We start from the raw sequence: 25,367 nt of genomic DNA, 5'->3' as shown, positions 1-25,367 counted from the left end.
CCCAATATAAATAGAAGACTATCATGACTAAAACACCTTTAAACGAAAACTCTTCTGTGAGACCTTATTCCATAATAATTGTGGCTCTGTAAGATTTCTTCTTGTGTAAGACTCCTAATGCCACTTCACATGATCATGTGGGTCCCACCAACTCATGTGAGCATGGTGGATCCATATCTTATGGGCTTGGGCCCATCTTCCAACGCACTTGGATATGTGTGACTTCCTTGGTTGTGTGGATTTGGGCCTATCTTCCATCACACTTGGATATGTGGGACTTCCTTGGTCGTGTGGGCTTAGGCCCATCTTCCAACAAGTTGAATCTCTGGACGATAGAAAATCCACCTCAGGGTACTATACCCAAGTTGGAGGCAACTTTGTGACTTGAAAAAGTAAAAAACAAAATGTAGTGACAAGATCTAGTGCAGAGGTAGAATATCGAGTTATGGCACATGCAGTAAGCAAACTTCAATGGAATAAATCCTTCCTAGCAGAAATGGGATTTAACAAAGGTGGCCCAATGGAACTCCATTGTGATAATCAAGTTGCAATCGACATTGCTTCCAACCCAGTCTTTCATGAAAAAACTCAGCATGTAGAAGTTGACTGTCACTTTGTTAGAGAGAAGTTACAAGCAGGCATTAAAAGTCTCAAACATGCTTCATCTCACAACCAACATGCGGATATAGTCACAAAATCAGTTAGCTTGAAAGTTCTCTCCACTATGAGCACCAAGTTAGGGATATATGATGTCTTCTCACCACCAGCTTGAGGGGGGGTGTTAGAAGGCACACATGAAGGGGAGGCATGGTTGGTAAATAAGGAGGATCTCACCCAAGTGTAGGGGTGGTAAAGTTATAAATAAGGATGACTTCTATAAAGAAGGCATAAGTGTGTAATTATGTAAGGTGATGTATGTCCACTTATGACTTTTTTTTTTTTTTTTTAAAAAAAAACATGTAGCCCTAAGGGCATCATAATCATTGTAAACATCCTCCCACAACTATAAAGAAATATATGTTGTCTTCTTCCACATATAAATTTCAGTTTTTTATTGTCAAATTGGCACTTTCCTTGCAAACCACTTTCTCTATCTTCCATTGTTTCTTATTAATGAGCTCAACTAAGGTCATGGTGCAACATGTAATATAAAACCTACTCAAGAATTCATGCTCCAATTGTTCCTAATTGTCAATTGATTCCAATGGAAGTTCAATGGACCAACTGGATGCATTCCCCATTCAATGTGCGTCCAATTTTTTTCACAAGGAAGTCCTCATCTATCAGCATTGTTGCACGTCTAAATGAAATAAGTAATGTGTTTTTTAGGGTTTGCATCATAGTTAAACTATTGAAATTTTAGTGGATGGTACTTGAGTGGCATTCTGAATGGTTGAAAATGTTGACTATAATGCCTCACGATTAGTTGGGATACTCCCCCCAACACGTCGACTAATGGACTACTTCGCAATATGTTAGTAATGATTTCATTAAATGTGCCCATAGTGAGTGTGCCTCCTTCTACAAGTTGGACACCACAAAATGTTGTTTGGTAATCTAAAACTAGATTAGAGGAGGTGATAGTAGAGGCTTGGTGTTTTCAACAATGTGAGATACCTCTCCCATGATGTTCGTAAAGAATTCTAGTTTATTCATCAATTGGGTGATTTAGGCATCCATTGCGAAGATTTGTTCATCCCCACCTGGAGTTTAGATATTTATTCCTGTAATATTTTTGCCTATGTCATCATTGCGGTAACTTTGATTAGAGGTGACAAGATCAATGACACAATGGGTGACGCATCGTTTGAGAGTGGTGAAATATATAATCCACATATTGGAAAAGTAACACTATGCAAAACTTCTTGAAATGTCTAATCATTGAGAGCACTATAGTTATGCACAAATATTGAAATTGCACCTTTTGCAGGCTAGTTGGAAGGCTATGTGTCAGTAATGTCATTACTATGCTCAACTAACTCTATCACCTTTGAATTTTTTCTAGAGAGAAGACGATGTTTTGGTTGTTGTCTTTTCTCCTAAAGGAAGGCTAATTGTTGGAGAGATTCTTTGTCATAGCATCAGTGTCAGGGCTAACATGAATCATAGAAAAAGTACCAGTGATGGCCCCCTTTTGGGAGAAAGAAGTGTTTGAATGCATAGTGGCCCTCTTGAAGGCGCATGGGTAAGTAGCAATTGGATCATAGGACCTCATGTTTGAGCGAGTAGGAGTCGAACCAGCAGCGTTAACTTGCTTTCCTTTGTAAAATCTAAATGATGTTGTTGAGTTGACAATGGAGAAAAAGATGAGATGTAGAAAAAATCCCACAAGGTATGCCAAAAATGTGTACATGCAAATGAACCGGTCCATGAAATGGTGCGACCATAAGTGTAGTACCATAACACAAGAAGATTACTAGTGATTTTTTGGGCTTCTGTAAAAGAAGTTGGTTGACTCATATATATGATGTTTTGAGATATATCTGCTTGAAGTTTGGATGAGAATTCTGATCTCACGCTTACCAACAATCCCAACTTCTAGGGTTCCTTTTCCAGCTTATTCAACTCTCCCAACTCTATGTTCAGCTTCCAATTTAGATCCTCCTCAAATAGCAAAGCAATCTCTATCTATAGAGGGTAGAAGTGGCTCAACCACACTTCCTTTTTCTCTCCCTAAAATTTTCTTTTACAAAGACCTTGTTTGCTTAGATGTTGACATGTGGTAGGACCAGGTTTTTATTCTTTAAGATCATGGTACATGGTGGAGCTTAGTTTATTTTGGAGCTTAGTTTATTTTGGTGGTAATAGGCTAGAAAAGTTGCATTATGGCTTTCCAGAAGGAAGGTGCAAGAGCGTATACCATTGGCCGTAGAATTCGCAGTTAACGTAGTCCTTAATAAAATTGAACACTGGCGGCTCAAATTTTCACGAGGGAAAAATGAAGAGTTGTTGAAACGTTATGAAAGCCCCATTCCTGTAGTAAAGATTGGGATGGTTAATCATTGACCTTGACTCTCCCAAAACGAAGACAGCTCGTTCTCCATGTCAATCAGACGGGTCGATCCATGACACAGGTTACCCAGCAAAAACTAGCAAACATGGTAATCTGAGGCTTCGCTCACCAAGATGAGGGAAGGTTTGCCAAGGAGAAACAAAATCTGAGCACAACAATAAACTCTTAAGTGCAGCCCTTGGCACCGTGGAGAAGACTGCAGCTCTTGGCACCGTGGACTGGTGGTAGACAAGAGGTGGCAGGATTTGTGAGAAACTCTATCCTGGTCAGATGCTGGCGGGGATTGTAAACACCCAGGGAAACTCGGTCGACACCAAAGATTCACACAATATTCAAAATGCAAAATATATTATATAAGTGCATCAATGCTGACTGCCTTCAGATACTAAAAAGGAAGTGCAATAATTATTCATAGGCAAAAAAATTGGCTGATATAAAGTAGAAGAGTACATAACATGATTATCTTGTTTTTCTCAACAAAAAAATACTTCAATTTTCTGTCGACCATTGCCTGCCTAAAATACCTTAATTTAGGACCCGCAATGTCTACCAAAATTTATGCACTTGATTCTAATTCATAACCACCCACAAATATATGAAAAGTGTCAACAAACTTCAGTTGACAACATCAAGAACCAATTTGCGTGACTTCAGAACAGACCATTTCAGTCTCCGGTAATAGGCTGCTTGCAGAAGAGCAAGAGACAGAACAAAGATCCATTTGAAACCCATCTGCAAATGAGAGGCAGTCCAATTTTAAGACAATAATGATTTTTCTTTTCTTTTTTTAAGCAACCTCATTGAAAATTTAACCGCAACATTTCAGAGGATGAATACATAAAAAAGTATCAGAGTAGTTCATCAATCAACTTACCAGCTTCCTCTCCTCCATTTCAGGTTCCGCTGCCCATGACAAAAATGTTACCACATCTTTTCCCATCTACATCCAGTAGTATGGCACAAAATTACAGGCATATGAGAATGGACACCAAAAAAGGCTGACAGAGAACTCTCACAAAAATAAGGCATGTTTGGAGGAGAACCTGTGATTCACTTGCTGGTGTTCCATCTTCATACTCAACAGCACCATCAATGAGCATTTTCGGCATTGCTATGGCACCACCAGGGAAGTAAGCGTTGTAGTGAAGACCATCCCGAATCTATACAAGAAGCACAACTTCTCAACTGGAGGGTATATTCTGGATAGCTACTACGATTGACCCTATTTACTAGTAAGGCTTTGCTCGCATTTCAAACTTCTTTATTTATTTTTTTTTCTTTTTCTCCTTAAAGAAAAGGTCGTAATATCTATAAAGGAACTATTTTAAGAAAATATTCATCCCAAAATGAAAAATTGAGGTAAAAAAATCAGAAGTGTATATAGACAAATCATTGAGTGATTTATACAACAGAAGAGGGACACATCGCTGGTAACATAAGCGCTGATGACATCTGATTGAACAAGGAGATGCAGGGATAAAGGAGAGCTGGACATTGGTTGATAACAGTAAAAATAGGAAGACAATTTCTCTATGACATCTTGCATTACTAAAGAGTAGTAAATGAATGAGCTAATAAGTTTCAGATTTCTAATTTACCAAGTGATAGTGTAATCTCATGTAATATTTTATTTGTACAATCGATTGCATACAACAGGCCAGTAGCATCAGGTCAGTAACATTAGTTCAATGGATCAGCGTTGAGCTCCCAGTGCACCCTTCAGAATTTGGGGGAAAATATTTGAGTAATACCAGAGTAAAGGTCACTAAAGTAAAAAAGTGTTAAAATACAAATATAAGGGTATTTTGATAATTTCCTATGGTTGTGTCAATTTTCAGTTTATTTTGAGTTGTATTTAGGAAGATATAAGAGTTTTTTTTACACAGGGGCAGTGTTATAAATTTATTTCTACTTTCACTTAAAGTGAGTTTATAAGTCAGGGGGAGGTTGAATTCCAGTCTCCAACTAGTGCTCTTCAGCACTCTTCTTCTCATCTCCTTCATTTACTTCTTTCTTCTTCCTTCATTTCTTTTTCTTTCTTTTATTATCACTTTTTACATGGTATCTGACAGGTAAAGTTTGAGTGTGGGAAGTTCTATACAATTCTTGTTCTCCTTTTTCAAGCCTGCGACTTCTACTAGAGGGATTTTTACAGATCTGCACATCTGAGTGAGTAAAAGTCAGATCTGTTGAATTTCTAAAAAAGAGAAATATTCATTGACTTGTTGTAATTTGGGTACAATAAGCCTCTATTTATAATAGAGGAAACAAGTAGAATCCAATTACAATTAAACTACCCTTGTCCTAGTTATACCTATAGTTAAACACTTTTTTTTTTTTTTTTTTTTTTTTGAAAATTTTTCGTTCCAATTTTATTGGATGTCTCCGAAGAGACACCTACAGTTAAACACTAAAAGATAAATCCTAGTATAATTAAACAATTGAACATAAATGGATGACTAACATAACTAAAACACATTTAACTGAGACTCTTCTATGAGACCCCCTCTTGTAAGACCCCATATTAATTTTAGCTTTGTGAGACTTCTTGCTATGAAAGTCATGTCAAACTCTTTGTACCTACTGTTCAACAAGATCTTTCCCTTGTTTTTGTGCCAGAACTACTTGGTTGATGGCCTGTACTACCTTTTGAACAGTTTCTGATAGTTGTCCCCAGAGGGTTTTCCCCTATATCATCATAGATTTGGAGTAGGTCTGGACGACTTGCGCAAACTTATCCAAGTTTGTTTAATGCTTGCATAATGTGATAAGTTGGAAAAATAGACATGCACTGGGTCTAAAAGTGATCTTTATTACAATTGAAGTTGTGAAATTGTTTTCTAGGGTTTGTGACATATCCTGAGGTAAGTGAGGCCCACTTAATCTGTCGAAGTTTTGTGTTACATTTCCAGTATACTTTTGGACTAATCTTTGACGTGACTATTTATTAATTGTCACTATATCAGATTTTGGTAGACATGGCTGAGACAGAGAAATTATTATTCCAATTAATCCATCTGGAAATTATGAGAGTAAAGATTCTCATTCTATTTAATTTCCCTCAATAAAATTGAATGGGAAGAACTCCTAGAATTGGTCTCAGTTAGTCCTTAGGTTTTTTAAACAGAGAAAAAGAGAGTATCTTAAAGAGGATCCTCTTATGACTAAGGACTGGGAGGCAGAAGATAGCTAGGTAATGACTTGGCTTGTTAATAGTATGGAATCTAGATTTAGTGACCAGGTGATCTATTGTGAGACATCTAAAGAAATTTCGGTTACTTTGAAAATCTATTTTATCTCGAGAGAGTAAACTATCCAAAGTGTATAATTTTTATGCCAAGTATTTCAACATGCGGCAAGGTAAACATTCTGTTACTAACTACTTTACTGAGATACGAGGTGTCTTGCAAGAAATTAATACATTACATCCTTCTACCACAAATGCAGATCAACTCAGAAAAGAAAACAATCGGGTCCAAATAACATGTTTCTTAAAAGGATTTAGACTGAAGTATGATGCAATCTAGGCCTATATGTTGGCTGATGATGAAGTAACTACCCTTGAGAAAATATTTGATCCCATGATTCGGGCAAAAAGTGCAGTATTGAAAAAGGTGAAAAGGAAACCAGAATAAATGAAACATCAACTCTCAATCTCAAATCTACTCCCACTAGATCTGAGGGATCTGACACCCCCAAAGGTCATGGAGGGGGTGGAAAAGGTCATGGTCGAAACAATTCAAGTCATGGTCATGAGCACAATGATAGAGGTGATAGGAGGTGTGTTCACTATAAAAGAAATAATCAGTTCTCAGAAAAATATTGGGATAAATTCGAAAAACTGGCATGGTCCAGCTCAAGTTTAACTGAAGGTGAGAAGTGTCCAATAATGAGACTCAAGAAGAAATTTAGCAATTATGTCAACAATATGAGCAAATTGACATCCACATCATCACACCCCACAACACAAGACACCGGATCTTCTTCCTTTGCAACTGCCACTATGGTAAACTCCGGTATGCTTGCTCTACATGAGTCATCTAGTCCCTCATGGATCACTAACTCTGAAGCGTCATAATATCAGGTATGCCCACCTTATTCTCACTTGTACTTCCTCTACAAACATACTGAATTGTCACCTTAGTTGATGGGTCCACTTCATGGTAAAGGTACTATACAAACAATTCAACGTATGTCATTGTCCCACACTTGTATGTTGCCAAATTTTCCGTTACTCTTTTGCCTGTAAGTAATATTACAAATTTTTTGAATTGTTTTGTAATCTTTTACCCTACCTCTTGTGTTTTTCAAGATTTGTAGACGAAGAAAACAATTGGTTCTAGGCATGAGAAGGGGAGCTCTATTTTCTAGATAGCGTGTCTATTCCAAAGGTTGTGGCATTATCTACAAAACACTTTACCATATTTGTGAACTAAGCTACATCGTTTCCTTCTATGTCATTGATCTATCTTTCGAGTGTGAATCCTATTAGTTTGGAAGCATCATAGAGCTAGTTTTACAACCAATTCAAGTCAAAATTCCAATTTTTTGGAATTAGTTCATTTTGATTTATGGGAAACATGTAGAATCCCAAGTGTATTTGGTTTCCACTATTTTGTCTCCTTTATGGACGACTATAGCAGAGTAACATGGGTATATCTCATTCAGGAAAAATCAAATGTCTTTGATGAATTTACCAGTTTTTCAATGAAATGAAAACCCAAAATGGGTCTTCTCTTTGTATCTTTTGTACTAATAATGGTCCAAAGTTCCTTAACCAAAAATTCAAATTTTTTCATGAAGTGCATAATTATACATCCAACTTTGTGTGCATACACTCCCTCAACAAAATGGGATTACTAAATGAAAAAATAGCCATTTACTCGAGATCACCCAAGTTATATAATTTTAGATGAATGTTTCTTTGTCTTTTTGGGGTGATGCAATCCTAACTTAATATTATTTAATTAATCGTATGTCATATTCTATTCTTCGGGGATGTATTACCAACAAAGTATTAAAACCTCAATACAGAATATTTTATGTATGTCCTAGAGAGTTTGGTTCTACTTGTTTTGTTCATTCATTTGGTAATAATAACCACATTGTCCCCTCCTTCCAGCAAGTGCATCTTTTTAAGTTACTAACGTTATCAGAAGGGATACAAGTTTTGCAATCCTATTACAAGAAAAATTTCCATCTCTTTTGATGTTACATTAAATACACCCTATTTTTCATCATCTTCTGTGTCTCCACCAATTACATTAAACCCTATTGAAGAAAGTTCAATTGTCCAAATCTACTTCCTATAGTTGTTATGGATAATTCAAGTGCAAGTACTCCACCCACGCATCCACCACCATCACCTTCGAAGCCACTACAAGTGTATCACAACGTTGTGTACATCAAACAGAGCCTCCTACTCAAGTCCAACCACTGAATTTTTCATTCGCAGATTCTGAACTTTCTAATTCCACCCGACCCGTCGCACTTCAAAAAGAAAGAAGTTCATGCACTTCTTATCCCAGGAATCCTGGGTACCAAATTGCCGAAGACACACCCTCTGCCATGGCTTCTCTCTCCTCAGCTACCGGATCGGCTCCTTCCCAGCCACCCACCTTGGTCTCCCCTTCTTTTATGGTAGACCCCTCAAGCAGCTCTAGATCCCGGTCATTGAGAAACTTGAATGTCAGCTTGCCACTTGCGAGGCCTCCTTTCATCGACTGGAAGACTCACGCTTCTTCAGGCTGCAATTGATGGTATTTCCACCTACTTCCTTTTCTTCCTCCGATGCCACTCGGAGATTTGCAACCAAGTTGATCGCCTTCGAAAACGCTTCCTGTGGAAAGGATCCAGCAACACCTTCAAATATCATCTAGTTAGTTGGGTTGAGTCTGTAAGCCCAAGAGATTCGGTGGACTAGCTCTTCGGCTGACATGAAATATGAATACTGCTCGTCTTCTAAAGTAGTTCTGGAGATTCAATCATATACTTAATGCAATTTGAAGACTGATGATTGCAAGGAATCTTAGATTAACTGGGCAGTGGTGGATCCATGGGGGTCTGCATCAGCATCTTTCCCCCCTATGGCGATCTTATTTTCCCCTGCTGAGCACCTTCCATGCCGGTATCAGCTTCTTCGCTTGGAATGGGAGGACTATCAGCTTCTGGTATGACTGTCAGTGCAATGGGATGGTTCTTTGCAATTCTTTTGCCCCCTTGATTCCTCTTTGCTCCGGGAGACGATGCAGCAGTTGCAGAGTTTTGGTCCCCCCACCCGAGATGCTGGGATCTTCACTTCAGACATGGCCTATCAGACTTGGAGTGATTGTTGGTGTCTCAGCTCCTCTCTAACCTCCAGAACATTGACATCCGACCGGTCCAACTCAACAAGATACTCTGGACGTCCGACATCAGTGAGGCCTTTTCCATCTCTTCGTTCACATGCTCATCACCGAGGGTATGGCAGCAATCCAATTCATGACAGAGCCATCGCTTGGAAGATCTCCGACCCCTGAAGGTTCGGTTCTTTTTATGGAGCGCCCTCTACAATAGAATTCTGATGGCTGACAACCTGCGAAGACGTGGAAACTCCACTCACTGCAATCTCTGCCCCTTTCATAACCAGTGTGAAGAATCTGTCAAGCACCTTCTCCTCCATTGCCATTTTTCCTGGTGTGTCAAAACCAGGGTGCTGCAGCTTATCGGTCTACAGTTTTGTATGCTCGAATGTCTGTCTGGGATCTGTCAAGGCCTTTTGGATCCCCTTCTTCCCAAGCTGAGGAAAGTTCTGGCATCCGCCCGCCTGGGCCATATCTCGTGGATTTTTTGGTAAGAGAGGAACAAAGGCCATTTTAATCAAAAGTTCAGTATTTCCAACTTGACGGTGGAGCATATCTCCTCCCGGTTGCACTCCCAAAAGGAATCCAGCAATTTTGATGGCATTTTTTTGAGGACCAACTGGCGATGCATTGCTAACATGGCCGGCCACCATTGCCCTCTAGCCTGCATTCCTTGGTCTCCTCCCCACCCACCCAACCGGGTTTATCAAGTTCAACTTTGATGGGAGCGCTAGGGGGAACCCTGGGCTTGCTGGTTTCCGCGGTGTTTTCCGTGATCCTGCCGGCACCATTCTGATTTCCTACGCTGGGCCTATGGGAAATTCAGAATCCAATGTTGCTGAGCTCTTCGCCCTTTACCATGGACTTGCCATATTTTGCGACCGACTTCATGGTCCTCTCGTTGTTGAAGGAGATTACCAAGTTGTTATGAGCTGGTGCTCCTCCTTGGCGACTCCCCCTTGCCGGCATTGGCATGTGTTCCATCGTATCTCTGACCTCTCTTCTACCCTTGTAGCTAGTCCCATGTTCCCCGCTCAGCTAACTCTTTAGCTGATGGCCTTGCTAAGAGAGAAGCTTCCCTCTAATCCCTTGCTGTTTTTTTAGGCCTCCTCTAGTTTGTTATTATTCTTTGGTTTCTTTTAATAAATTATCACTTCTTTCAAAAAAGAAGAGGTGATACAGAGCAACCTCCTAGATATATTGCTCAAGGGACACTAAGCAGGTGTGCAAATTGCAAAAGGCTATTTATGGTCTGAAACAAAGTCCTTGGGTTTGGTTTGAAAAATTCAGCTAAGCAATTATGAATTTGGTTTTGTGAGAAGTCAATGTCATCTTTCCATGTTTTTGTTGAAGAGACAATTTGGGGTTTGTAGTATTTGTAGTATATGTGGACGATATTATGCTATTAGTGAGCGATTGTAAAGGGATTGAACAAGTAAAGAGTATCTAGCAAAACATTTTCAGACAAAGGATTTAGGACAACTAAAGTATTTTCTTTGTATTAAGGTGGCCTGAAGCCAGAAAGGTATTATTCTATCTCAAAAGAAGTACATTTTAAATATGTTACAAGAGTATGGCTTACTAGGTGCACATCCAATGGATACTCCCATGGAAATCAATACCAGTCTTCATAATGATCAAAGTCCCGAGTTTAAGGATAAAACAAAGTATAGGCGCCTAGTGGGCAAGTTAATTTATGTCATTGTTACAAGGCCAAATATATCGTCTATAGTGGGAGTTGTTAGCCAATTCATGGAAAATTCATGCAAAATACACTTAGATGCTACTTATAGAATCTTGAAATAGGTGCTCTTGGAAAGGTCTATTATACACTCCTCATGGAAAGATTGAAGTGTTAGGAGACTCTGATGCGGATGATGCAAAATCCAAGATGAATAGGAGGTCCACGAGAAGATGTTGCTTTGTTGGGGATAACTTGGTTAATTAGAAGAGTGAGAAACAGAGTGTAGTAGCCAGATCCAGTGTCGAAGCATAGTATGAAGTGATGGCTTACATAATGAACGAGCTCATGCGGGTGAAATACATTCTTGTTGAGCTAGGATTTCGAGTTACAGAACCTATGGTAAGGAAGTGCACCCATCAGGTAGCAATTTTTATAGAGAGTAATTCAATCTTCCATGAGAAGACCAAACACATCAAGGTAGACTTTCATTTTATCAAAGATTTTGTAATGCATGGGAAGGTTGTTAAACCTTATGTGAAGTCATTTGAACAACTTCGTGATGTATTGACCAAAATCCCTTGGAAGATGTAAGCATTTAGCATTTTGAGACAAGCTATGACTATTTGATACTTACACTCCAGTTTGAAAGGGAGGGTTAAAATATATGTGTAATGGTATTTTGGTAAATCCTATAGTTGTATCACCCTCATAAGATAGTAGGAAGTTTGTCTTCACCTTAGGTTCTATGTTTCAATTTTCAGTTTATTTGAGTTGTATTTAGGAAGATATGAGAGTTTTTGTACAAAGGGCAGTATTATAAATTTATTCTATTTTCACTTAAGTGAGTTCATAAGACAAGGGGAGGTCGAATTCTAGTCTCCAACTAGTGCTCCTTCTTAGCACTCTTCTTCTCACCTCCTTCGTGCACTTCTCTCTTCTTCTTTCATTTCCTTTTCTCTATTTTATTATCACTATTTACAGTCTGGACAAAGTAGGAAGTTACACAGAAGGTGGACTTGTGTTTCATTATTAGTTAGGACTAGCCAGCAGTTTTATTATGATTCTTAACGTGTTAACTTGTTATGTATTACCAGCAATTGAACCTGGATATGCACTCCAAACTTGCAACAGGAATTTCCAAGTTAATTGCAGGAAACAATTCAACATTGAGGTGAAAAATCCATCACATCATATCACCTAATCCTTGTTCAACTATTCTAGAGATTGTGAAGATTATCACATTATCTTCATATAGTGTTGCAATGGAAGGAGAGACTTTATTCAAGACTGAGAAAGATAGATGATGTGACAACAATATGGTAATTGAACTTTCCAATGTTAAACCAATGAAGGTTAACAGGAATCCTAAAGAAAAGCCTCACCAGCTATTAACCAAGCACTCAATTAATAAAAATGAGGCATTCAAATGAGAATTTTAAGACTGGCTCCTATAGGTTCTAACAAAAAACTAAAAGACCATTTCAAAGATCCTCTTTGCATCCTACTTCAAGCCCTAGTAGAAGTTGAGCCAAAGAATTAAAAGAATATCCATGTAGCCATTGAACTAAAGGACCAATCAAAAGAAGATAACTTTAGTATATATTGATCACATAAATCTCAAAAAGCAAAAAGGCAAAAGGAGGAACTCTGAAGGAGAACCACAGGATATGAAAACATAGCAGTTACCAGAGTACTAGCTTAAACAAGAAAAAATTCAAATTGTTGAACAATTAAGGATTCAAAACTCAACTCTCTTTTTTTAAAATAATGAGAAGGGGGATTCTATTAAAACAAATTCCCAATGGAGCACAGGGGAACTACAAGGGGATAAAAACAAGAAAAAAAAAAAAAGCAAAGCATAAAAAGAAATCACTAATAACCTAGTCTAAAGGGACGGCCGTCTCTCGGCGAAGAAGAAGACAGCAGTTGTTTCGATTTTCTTACGGGAAAAATCAAGTTACAATCAAAAAGGTCATCCAGAGCTCGGGAACTGTCGTGAGAATCAATTCAACGAGCGGGACGAAGCTCTCCTTCATCTGTGTCTCCACAGCTACCATCTCAGCCTTCGTCCAGCAATTCCTTCACTGTACAGAAGATAAATTGAGGAGGACACGCAAACTATGGTCGGAAAATACGGTTTTCCTCTTCTCCGTGACCTCTCTCCGTGGTCGTCGTGACTGCAGAATCACGCAACGATGAGGGAGCACAATCCTTGCTCGCCTCTTCATCCCAGAGAGCACGAACTCCGGCTTCGGCTGGAATGAACTTGGAGAAGCTCCCCAGAGCTTTTCTCCAGTGCCACCGACAAGTTTTCCGGCGACAGTACCCTGGCTTTTCCACCTCTTCTCCCTGAGCCTCGCCAAAACCTTTTCTCCCACACACGACCTTTCTCCCCCCTTATCTCTCCTCCCCCAAAGCACCCCAAACCATACCCTCCGAAAAAGCCTACCGTTGTAAGCCTCTCTAAACCAGCAGTCCCCCCCCCCCCTTCCGAGCCTCAGAAAATCATTCACCTACCCCCAAACCTTCTCCGTGACGGGCGGCCTGCCCTGGCACAGTCTATTACCATCAACTCCACCCCTAAAACCGACAAATCCAGCATTCTCCAGTGGTTGTTGGATCGGCTAAACCTCACATACACCCCCTGAATCTCCTTCCTCCCAAACCCGGCTCGTACATTTCCATACCCAATCAAAGACATTGGCGGCCCGCACCCTCGCTCCTCATCCCCCTTCAGGAATCCTGGGAATAATTGAATGGCTTCCATCGACACCATCCAGTCAAGGCAATGGGTGACCATAACAGGTTTGCCAATGGAGCTTTGGCAGCCTTTGGTCTAATCCGGCATCACGGAGGAGTTCGAATCCATCAATGCTTCGGACCCACTTACTGAGCATTGGCATCAACTTGATAAGGCCCGGGTGCTCATCAACCCCCTCCGATAATGCGTTGGAGTACATTTCAGATGTGTATTGGTTGATAATGCTCGATTCTGGATTCGAATCGACATTGGAACTATGTCTGACTTCCGACACATGGAGCACCCATTGTAGTGAAGCCAGTTGGCATTGAGAACAGCGTGTACAGGCTTCACTCCTCGGGAAGTGCGGTCTTCCCCTTGCAATCCTGTCATGAGTTGTGTTGCTGCCCCTCCGGCACCTCAGCCTTGTTTATCCACATGCCCACCACGTTCTCCCCACATATCTCTCAACCCCAGACATGATGCAACCATTCACCACATTCAACCTCCCCCAAAAATTAACCTGTCAAACCAATCTCGAACCAGCCCTCAAATACAACCTACAGACACTCACCTCGTCTTTACTCAGAAAAAGCCCCCCCAGTCCCCCTTACCTCCTCAAGATTGCCATCAAAATCCCCCACAACCCACCATAGCTACATACTAGAGGAGAAACAGAGGGCAGTCGCGGCAATTACTTATGGGAGAGCCTAGTGCTCAAGCTCGCCTCCCTCGGGATCCTAAGACCGGCCCTTTCATCATCCCAGAATCGGGAAAACAATCTCAAAGGTTCGTAGAGGCACTCCAATCCGAGCAGCACAAGTATGACCCGGAAACCTGGGCACAAATCATGGAGCTAGCAAAATTGATGGGAACTGTCTTCACAGGGCCTCTTCTGGGGGACAACCACCCCTCGGAAATGTCAAAGAAAAAGCACAATGATCAATGATTGTGCTCTCATGGAATGTTCGGGGAATTGGCTCATCGTGTCACCGTGCGTCTATTCGTAGCCTCGTCGCCTCTACTTAATATAGCATTGTCATGCTTCAAGAGACTAAGGTGGCGTCTTTTCCGCTAGGCTTCATTCGTGATATTTGGCCTCTGAGAGAGCCCAGCTGGATCACTGTGGATGTCGTTGGCTCAACAGGTGGCAACCTTCTCATATGGGATACAGGCGCCATTGAGGTGATGTATAGCTTTCGAGGTAGCTATGCGCTGGGAGAAGCTGCATGACAAATGCTCAATTAACAATTGGTGTCTTGTGGGGGTCTATGGGCCTTCTAGACATAGCGAGAGACACCTCTTTTGGGACGACCTTTTGTTGGTCTGTCAGAGATGGCCCGTTCCACTTTTGCTTGCCGATGACTTCAATGTGACCCAATTCTGCCACTAGAAGTCCCCGCCATCTAGGAGGATTACTACCTCCATGAGGCTCTTTGTTGACTTTATTGGAAGCGGGGAGCTCGATGAAATTGCTTTCTCCGAGAAGACATTCACTTGGTCCAACAGAAGGCAGCCCCTTGTGCTTTCAAAGCTTGACCGGTTTCTTGCCAACGAAGATTGGATGCGGCTATATAGTGATGTTACTGGTAAAGTGCTTCCCCGGATTATATCTGATCATTGGCCGATCTTGGTGGACACTCACTTTGGCAGTTGGGGTCCCCCGCCATTCCGATTCAACAATGCTTGGATCAAGGACCCCTCATTTGATTCTTCAATTCAGTCATTTTGGAGGAGGATTGTTGCTATTGGGCCTAGCGGATGGTCCCTCCCGGTAAAACTCAAGCTTCTCAAGCCTCTTTTGAGCTCTTGGGCCCTCGAGCGCCAGTCCTCTCGTTCGACGGAGAAAGCTTCCGCCCTTGCTTAGGGGACTATCATTGACGAGGACGAGGAGGCTAGAAGCCTAACCTCTACTGAATCGACTCAACGCTTTGCTCTCATGGGGAAGTTGCAGAACTTCGATCATTGCGATCTAGTACATTAGAAGCAACGAGCTCGGTTCAAATGGCTTTCGGAGGGGGACGCCAATACAAAAAAAAATCGTGTTGTTGCCACTGCCAGAAGAAGAGCCAATTGTGTCACATCGCTCTATGTCAATAGTGAGATTACCTCAAACAGAGCCCTTATTTCTAACAATTTGGTGAGCTTTTTTGCAGATCTTTACACTGAAGGGCAGACAGTTCGCCCCCTTTTTCAGCGGATTAATCTTATGGCCATACCTGCTGCAACTGCTGGTCTTATTGAGCTCCCCTTTTCTAGTAGAGAAATCGAGAAAGCTGCAATGAGGCTCCTTCTGGATCGTGATTCAGGCCCAAACGGATTTAATGGCAAATTCTACCAACACTACTAGCCCCTCATCGATGAAGACATAGCTCGCATGATCCACCCGTTCTACCACAGGGGCATTGCTTTCAAGAGTATCGGGGCTTCATTCATCGCCCTTATTCCCAAAAAAGTCGAGGCTGAGCTTCCTTCGGAATTCCGGCCTATCAGTCTCACCACCAGCACCTATAAAATCATTGCGCATCTTCTTGACCATCGTCTCAAAGTGGTTCTTTTGATTGCTATTCACCAAGGGCAGAGTGCCTTCATCAAAGGGCAGAACATCCCGGATTCTGCCATGGTTTGTCATGAGCTTTTGCACCACTTCAAGACCTTGAAGCTCCCCAAATTTGTTCTCAAGCTAGATTTTGAGAAGGCATTTGACAGAGTCAATTGGAAGCTTCTTGATATTCTTTTGGAAAGAATGGGTTTTGGTGTTAAGTGGAGATTCTGGATTCAAAGTTGCATCTCCTCGGCCAACTACTCGGTGCTTCTGAATGGTACAATGTGTGAATTTTTTAAAGGCACTCGAGGCATTCGTTAGGGGAACACCTGTCCCCTCTGCTTTTTCATGTGGTGACAGAATATCTCTCTTATTTGATTTATTCGGCCAAGGATTTGGGGTTGCTTCTACCCACAACGGATATTTTGGCTTTTGACATACTGATTCTTCAGTTTGTGGATGACACTATTTGCTTCGGCGTGGGCACCATTGATCAGATCAAGTAGTTGGGAGTTGTTCTTGGTCTATTCGAGTTGGCTTCGGGTCAAAAAATCAATTAGAGGAAAACCACTCTACTGGGATATTATATAGATGGAGCTGAGCTCAGAGATATGGCTGATTTCTTGGGATGCTCTCTGGAGAGTACGCCTGCTACATATTTGGGCCTCCCCCTCTTTGATTCTCGCCCCACATCTGGGCTTTGGTCCACCCTTATTGAGAAATTTGAGAAGTGTCATGCAACTTGGCGGAGCAAGCTCCTATCCACAGCAGGTAGACTTACCCTACTAAAGTCTTGCTTGGCTGGCCTGCCAAATTTCTCTCCTATCTTTTATTAAGTGTCCAACTGTTGTGTGCTCAAAGATAGATGTTATTTGTCGTCGCTTCCTATGGAGAGGATTAGAAGACACATTCAGATATCATTTGGTCAGTTAGAAGGAAATTTGTATGCCTCAGAATAGAGGTGGATTGGGCATTCGGCCTACAAAGGATATGAATAATGCCCTCCTGCTTAAGTGGATTTGGATCCTCAATGTCAACCAAAGAAATTTGTGGAGAAATATGGTATGCCACTATCTTCAGATTCCAGGGCACTGGTGGAGAGAGGGAGGCACTCCTCACCGTCTATCCCCTATTTGGAAATCCGTTTATAAGTTGCTTCCAGCCTTCAAGGTCGCGACCTTCTTCTACCTAGGAAACAGGAGGACTCTTTTATTCTGGACCGACGAGTGGTGCGGTCCCCACCCCCTCTCTGAGGTATACCCAGGACTGTACAGGATTGCTATGGACCTTTCATGCTCGATAGCCGAATCTTGGAGTAATCTTTCTTGTAGTCTTCTCTTCCGTTGGAGCTTGAATGATGATGAAGTTGTTGCCTTCTACTCACTTCTTTCCAGTCTCAGTGGTACCATCCTCCGAGAGAGAGTGTCAGATAAGCTGATTTGGAAACCTAGTATCAGTGGTACATTCACAGTGGTTACAGCCTATTCCCACATCAGGGAAGTTGTTCTCAGTTAATCAGAGCACAAAGTAAACCTTACCTGGAGACTTTTAGCGCCTAACAAAGTTAAATTCTTTATTTGGACAGCCATCAAAGAGCAAATCCTCACGGCGGACAATCTCCACAGGAGAGGTTTAACTACCCCGGATGCTACCTGCTCCTTGTGGCATTTGTGAGGAGTCAGTACAACATATCCTTTTGCATTGTGGCTTCTCGTGGAGAGTTTGGATGGTTGTGTTCCTGAAAATCGGCATTCAGGTGGGCCTCCATCAAGACCTATTTGGCACTTTAGAAATGGTATTTGGGATTCGCCACCCCAAAATTGGCAAGATTTTGCTCTCTGCTTGCATTGCTCACATCCCCTAGTGTCTCTGGCTTGAGAGAAATAATCGGAGATTCAACTCCAAATTCAGCAATCTAGATAGTACGGTATCTTGCGTTGTGGGTATCGTTTCCAACTGGCACCACACCATGAAGGAATTTGCCCCTCAAGCTGGTATCTCCCTTCGATGGAATTGGTGTCTTTTGGTCCACATGGCGGGCCCCCAGAGGATTCCGATCTTGGCTGAGTGGGAGCCTCCCCCTAGAGGACACTGCAGAGGACCCCCAACTCCACTCCTATGGAAACATGCTGACCGAAGGGAATGCAGAAGACAAAGCATATAATGCCCATAGAGTGCTGAATATATCACCACTGCCAGCGGACCCAGGGTTTTCATGGGAGCTTTTGCTTGAGACAGTTGCCAAGAGGGAGAAAATACATGATATAATAAAGGGCAACCTAGCCCAAACTATAAATTTAACACAAATTTGAATCTTGACAACCTCGAGTGTTTGTGTGGACGGGATGTCTGTATATTGGATTTTCTAAAGGAGGTCAGATCAAATTCATGTGAAGCATTGACTCCATGAAAAATGTACATAATTCAGAGACAACACTAATCCACATTGTTCATCAATGTTGCTTCCAATCAAGAAATTAGAATGGATGATTGGGGTGACTTGGGCCTTTTGCTTAATTGCCACATAGGGGGCTTGTGCGGGCAGGCATTCTAGTCTTGGGTTCAAGTCTCACCAGGGGTAAGGGGATGCATGTGTGTGTAATCAACATTAAAAGATGAATGGATGATTGGGACTAAGAATCTAAAGTTTACTCAAGTAAGAGAAAAAAGAACTACCTATGGATGACTTTCTGCATTCTTACTCGTAATTAGCAGATTTTGGAACTAAAATTTAAGAATTTATTTGAGTTTTGCTTAAAATTTTCTTCGTTACATTAATTGGCTTGCCATTGTGGTTATATTCACTAGGGCTTTATTTAAGTTAGCTCCAATGCCCATTAGATCACCATTTGTGTTTATTGTTGACCCCTAGATTTTAATTGTTTTAGTTAATATAAAAAGCCACTAGAATCTTGTACCAGATCAATTTAGAATCCTGTATCAGCAACAATGAATAAAGCTGAGGACATTTTTATCTATATATGCTGATACCCGATGGCCAAGATCAGCATATTATCCCCCCAATGTCTTAATCACCTAGCAATAACTTATAGCATGAAGAAAATTAAAACTGCAATAGGACTGTTTCTAATGTTTCAACATCCTTTGCGCGCGTAAGAACATTTGGACATCCAAAACGACGAAGCACTATAGCAGCTACACATGCTGAAAGGTTCACTACTTTCATAAAAGTAATGGCTTTCTTTTGCCATTCAACTTTTAAAAACAAAGTACAGAGAACTCTCAGCAAATAGGCCTGCAGTATATGTCCATTTCCAATAAGCAAGTGCAGAGAACTCTCAGCAAATAAGCATACAATATAAGTGTACATCTGCCATTTTGTGTATATGCATGTTTTGCAGGAGACAACCACAGGCCTGGGTCCATATTTTATTTGGATTGGACTCAACCAATGATCTGAGCCAACTCCGACATAGACACATACTAGCACACAGAGGTCAGAGGAAGAGAATAAACATGATGTGAAATATATAAATTACAGCAGCAAACACTATAGGATAAAAGCATAGAGGACGAGAATGGAAGATGAAGCCTAGAAGTACACAAGCTGACACAGAAACTGATACAGAAACTGATACAAGGGGCACATTAAGATTCAAAGAATTCAAAAATGAATGATAGCTAGCAAAACCAAACAGGACTAGCATATCCATGTGTGCTTCAGATAACAAAATATTAAATGTCAAATCAGATGGGATAAGTATATTACAGATACACCAGCTGGAGGATCACGATAGCCAGTAAGCAGCGCAAATACATAATTCTGCCCATTATGACGAGCCTGAGTCCACATAACAGAACTATGAGTATTAAAAAAGCGAGATAAAAGAGTCAAAATGGTGTCAAATTGACAGCAATAGGATTACCTTAGTGATGAGGCTAAGATCAGGAGGGTAGGCCCCTCCATTAGCAAACCTTGCAGCCTGTTCATTAGAATAAGGCTGAGGGAAGCGATCACTTAACTTACCAGGACGAGTGAACATCTCACCCTCATCATTTGGCCCATCGACAACCTCAATCTCAGCTGCCATAGCCTTGGTTTCCTCTTCAGTGTATGCCACACCCACAAGATCACGATAAGAAACAAGAGACATTGAGTGGCAAGATGCACAAACTTGTTGGTAAACTTGATGGCCTCGACGGATCCTGCTCATGTCAGGTTGTCAGTTCAAGAGTATTATAAAAAGTTATCCATTGGAATAAGAAACTGTAAATGAAATGAGCTCACTAAGTTATGAATGTGCTGAATCAACTGATAGACAAAGGCAGTGATAAGCCTTCACTCACGATGCATGGTCATATGAGCTGAGAATGCCTTTGTGAGGCCAGGGATAGCTAGAACATTCAAGCCCATGCTCTGCTTCATCAGCAGATGCAACAGTAGCAAAACTCAGAAAACCAGATACACCTGCTCCAATGAGAGCAAATGCTCGGAATGCTTTGGTGCCAGAAGATTCAAAGCCATCTCGATCCTGCTTCAACTTTAACGATGATATTGCTGGAAGGGCCTGAAATTAAAGGTAACAATAAGAACAAGAAACACCTAAGAGATCTTCAACTATCAATGGTAAAAAAAAAAAGCCTCAGTTCAGTACCACTATCCAAAAAATAAAAATAAAAAGCAAACTAAAAAATAAAAATTACAAGCTGAAACTAAATCAAATTAACAATTTGATAACGAGATTTAAAAGCCAATTCTCAATGCAAAGAACATAATACTAAACCAGAGAAATGCTGTCAAAAATCAAAAGTATGCTCGTTAAAAACAGCAACCTCATAATATATCAGTTCCATTTACATTTCAAAAAAAAAAAAAAAAAAAACTGTCCCCTTTTGCATTCATTATAAAAATATTCCAAAGAAAAAAAGAAAAAAAAGGATTAAAAAGTTAAAGAAAGGCCTCTTCACTTTCTTTCAAGAAAATGACAAAGTATGTCTGCAAGTATAAGCCACTGAATTTGGTGATCAACTGGATTTAAACTCATTTAGGCTATTAACTTTCTAGTCAGCTATCTGGTTGGGTCCCTCATACTTTCACTGACAACTAATCTTAAGTAAAAAATATTTTAGACCAAGGCTAGAGGTGCCAAAGATCCAAACAGTCTCTCCCATTGCTAAATTTTTCAGACAAAGCTAAATCAAAGGTTTCAGGAATCCAACATTTTGCCACAAATAGGCAGAAGCGAAGACTTTTTAGTGGAATTATCTCCTCCTCCAGTTATCTTAGTTCACCACTGACATAGTGCCGGGTGTGAAGGGCTTATTATCAAGTGATAGCTGATAGCATATATTATCAAATAACATATTAGTCAGTGAGTTGCACATGTTGCTCATACCACCGTCTTCATAACTTGGAATTAGCATAGACCATTTCGTTACAATTTAAGGTTATAGTATCATGACTGATGCAACTACCATATTATGGTTCTCTTTAGATAGTTTGACTCAATATCATTCTTGAATAGATCACTACCAGCTACAATGATTGTACAGCATACCTCTTAAGCATATATTTGCAAAGCCAAATTATTGGAAAACAGTTTCTATCTAACACGGTTTGTTTTTCCATTGATATGAATTTTAAAACGAAAAAAAAAAAAACAACTTAAGCACACCGGTGATTACATCGGTCAAAAAAATTAATAACTTGGAAAAGCATATATTTGCAAAGCCAAATTATTGGAAAAGAAAAAAGAGCTTCTGCAAGAGGCAAAAAGTCTAGGGGTTTCCCAATATGTCATACTAGAAACTAACCGCAAAATACGAAAGAAGGTTTTTACTGATAGAATAATCTTACATTAGATTTAGACTGAAAACTCCTCTTCAGAAGCTGATTAATGGCTCTGCCCGCAGCCATTTCAGTGGATTCCACGCGTGTAAACTTCACTGACAAAAGGGACGAAGAGTATTGGAGATCAAAAACTTCGATAGGATTGAAGAAAAACAAAAAATAGACAGATCTGAAAGGGAACTGATTATGGCCCTCATTTACGCACCTGAGATCAACGGAGAGGACAAAACGCGAGCCCAGGCAAGGCGATTTCGATCTTCCAATGATGATACTTCGAAAACGAACGGTTTGAAAGCAAAAACGAAGAAAGGGCAATTTCGTAAATTACTGGACACTATTTGATGCTTCTAAAATTGCGACAAAACTTTGTCTCAGCCTCTCAGACTCTCAGTTAGCCACTTCACACCCGATCCCGAGTCGCTTCCGACTCGCCGAAGCCCCTTGACCTTTTAACGAGGCGACCTGGACATAAACAGGTTGCCAAAAACAAAAAATAAAAAAAATCTTCGTTAGAGTATATAATATAATTTATAAATTAACTAATATAAGATATAATATATTCTAAATAATTATGAATCTTTGTCGGCATGTTAGCATGCCTATAGGTTAAAAAAAAGTGAATTAGATTATAATATCACCTGGCATTAGTTGCACCCACCGTGTGGAAGTTCAAGTGGTCTCACCCGTGGGTAAGGGGGGTTAATCAACTTGATCCGTGAGTAAAGTGGGTAAGGGAGGTTAGTCAACTTGATATAGGAGATGAACTTTAACCATATTATTCAGTTCATCTTCTGATGTCGTTAGTGGAGTACCAGCGTTCAACGTTCATGTCATGTAGATAAATCAAAAAATTATTTTCATAGTTTAATTTCGGTAATCTAGTTTCAATAGTATATTACAAAACAATCAGATGAAACGGGCGCCGGGCTTCGAACCCTCGTCGACTTTTTTTTAGTCTCTCCCGCACCCTCCCTGTCTCGGTCTCCTCATTCTCTCGTCACTTCTTCCTCCTCGAATTTTTTTTCTTTTCCTCTGTCTATCTGCGGCCATCTCCGTTCTCCCTGCTCCATCTCGCTTCTCTCTTCTCCCTCTCGGTCTCCCTTTCCCTTCTCCCTCTCGCTGCGAACGTCCTCTCTTCTCGGCTTCCGTCTCTCTCCCTCTCAGCCTCCCGCACGCTTCTCCCTCTCTTCTCCCTCTCGGCCTCCCACTCCCTTTTCCCTGTCGCTATTCTCTTTTCCCCCAAAATACCTCCCGATTTCGTTCGATATCCCCCATTTCGATTTAGATTTTCTTTAATTTTTGACATTTTGGCGTTGATTTCTTCTATTCTACTTCGATTCGGCTTTGATTTCACTCTTTGCCTTTGATTTTCCCAAAATTTCAAAGGGTAAGTGATGCAGGCGAGAATCTGATGAGGGTATATATTCGGATCCGGAGTAATTAGTTGGATCCTTAATCGGATCGATGTAAATAGTTGGATCCTTAATCGGATCTTTAGTCGGAGTCGGATCCATATTCGGATATTTAGTCGGATCCTTAATCGGATCCTTACTCGGATCTTTTGTATTGAACCCGGTTGGACCAGAATTATTAGGGTCGGGTTCGTGTTTTTCCGAGCTGTAGCCCGGGCTTGTCGGGGGCGTTGAATTTGGTTAAAAGGTTGTTTAGGTTTCTTTGAAGGCAGTTGATGATATTTTGAATCGGAGTTAGAGAATTTCTCTACGATTTCCTGGTAGATTTCGTTACTCCTCCCGTGATTCTCAATTTGATCTGCCTATAGGATAATCGCTATCCTGTCCGGCGTCAGTTGGTATCAGAGCTTCAGGCTCGGGAAGAAGCAGATCTCGCCAGAGACGCTGCAGCGAGCAGAAGGGTCGACGACGACGACGCCGTCGCCATCGTCGTCACCGTTGAGCTACCGCTCAACACTGCTGCCGTCGCCGTTGAGCTACTGCTCAACACTGCTGCCCAAAAAAACAAAAAAAAAACAAAACTCGGGATTCAACCGAGCAGAGCTCGGGACTCGACCGAGCAAGGACAGAAACAGAGCAGAGGCTCTGGCTTTGCCGGAAAAGAGGGATTCGGCAGGAAAAGGGGTCGGCATCGACATCGTCACCGCCGGAACTGCCGTGCGACGTTGCCGTTGTCGTCGCCGTAGTCGGATCTGCCGTCGACGGAGCTCGATGAACAGATAAGGTTCGGGATTGACGGAAAATCGAGCACCGAAACAGAGTTTCGTGGTGCCGAGAAAGGGGGTTCCGAGACGGGAGCCCTCGTTGCCGGACCGAGCCAGCGTCGCAGGCGGCGACGAGCTGCCGGAGACGACGGCCGGAGAGGTCTTGATTTAGAAAACAAGGGGCTCCGAAATCCTGATTTCGGGAGGAACTTTCCATCGACGTCGGGACGTCGAGGTATTTTCGATTTGGGGGAAGTTATATTATTATTTTATTAGTATTAAAAAAAAAAAAAAAAAGTGGACAAATATTGTCTTCCATGGCTGGTGGTCGTGGTCGTCGCCGTACTGTTCAATCCGTGATAATTGACGATTTGCAGAGACAAGTCGCACAGTTAGTACAACTTGACGATTTGCAGAGGCAAGTCGCAAAGTTAGTGAAAATTTCAGATTTGCAGAAGCAAGTCGCAGAGTTAACCCAGCGTCTCACGACGCAGGAGTTCGGGTCTCGTGAGATGGAAACTCACCATTACGATCCCAGGTTCGACAACCCGAGTTTAGGATTCCAGGAGCACCGCGATCAGGGAGATCGACTTGTAGACCTTGGTTTTAGTGTACCGCTACCTGAGATTTCTGGGATGTTACAGACCGAAGGAGTCACCGCCTGGTTACCTGACAATGAAGCGTTTGGTGACCCTGTGTATGATGATGATGTTGAGGACCCTGTGTTTGATGCTGCTGATGTTGTTGAAGACGTGGTCGATGTGCTTGAGGAGCTTGATGACCATGTGTTTGATAATACGGATGTAGAAGAAGGCATGGTCGATGAGATTGACACGCTTGGTGACCCTATCTATGATGATGCAGATGTTGCGGAAGACATAGTCGGTGACACTGCGGGGCTTGGTGAACCTGTGTATGATGTTGCTGATGATGATGTGTTGTGTGGTGATGGCCATGCGCCTCTCGTTGTTCGTCCGAGTCTGGTGCCTCCCGCGGGGGCTTCCGGGGCTGCTTGGCTGAAGGTCACTCTTTTCCCCTCGACCTGCCCCGTTGTTG

The 25,367-nt window shown here is 41.5% G+C and overlaps 1 protein-coding gene across 1 annotated transcript; it reads right to left on the bottom strand.

The window, feature by feature from the left end:
• Positions 1–3,368: 3,368 nt before the first annotated feature.
• On the bottom strand, positions 3,369–22,418 carry LOC137962644 (cytochrome c1-2, heme protein, mitochondrial-like). Its single transcript, XM_068809642.1, has 8 exons — positions 22,341–22,418; positions 22,142–22,230; positions 20,632–20,852; positions 20,211–20,490; positions 20,054–20,125; positions 4,057–4,173; positions 3,888–3,953; positions 3,369–3,745 (listed from the first exon to the last, which is right to left on the bottom strand). The coding sequence occupies exons 2-8, from the start codon at positions 22,199–22,201 to the stop codon at positions 3,629–3,631; spliced, it is 933 nt and encodes a 310-aa protein (XP_068665743.1). The 5' UTR covers positions 22,202–22,230; positions 22,341–22,418; the 3' UTR covers positions 3,369–3,628.
• Positions 22,419–25,367: the final 2,949 nt, after the last annotated feature.

The sequence above is a fragment of the Aristolochia californica genome, unplaced genomic scaffold (assembly GCF_029961685.1).
Source record: "Aristolochia californica isolate CCGP_79_NKW_82.1479 unplaced genomic scaffold, dmAriCali1.0.hap1 SCAF_4, whole genome shotgun sequence".
Taxonomy (NCBI): domain Eukaryota; kingdom Viridiplantae; phylum Streptophyta; class Magnoliopsida; order Piperales; family Aristolochiaceae; genus Aristolochia; species Aristolochia californica.
The sequence above is the reverse complement of the archived record's forward strand: the minus strand, read 5'-3'. Positions and strand labels throughout refer to the sequence as shown.

What these genes read in the sequence shown, in the direction of transcription:
- LOC137962644 (XM_068809642.1), bottom strand. Translation starts at nt 22,201, where the DNA reads ATGGCTGCGGGCAGAGCCATTAATCAGCTTCTGAAGAGGAGTTTTCAG. An exon ending in ATCTTAGCCTCATCACTAAG is followed by an intron (nt 20,126 to 20,210) that starts GTAATCCTATTG and finishes ATGTGGACTCAG; the next exon opens with GCTCGTCATAATGGGCAGAA. An exon ending in CACCAGCAAGTGAATCACAG is followed by an intron (nt 3,954 to 4,056) that starts GTTCTCCTCCAA and finishes TACTGGATGTAG; the next exon opens with ATGGGAAAAGATGTGGTAAC.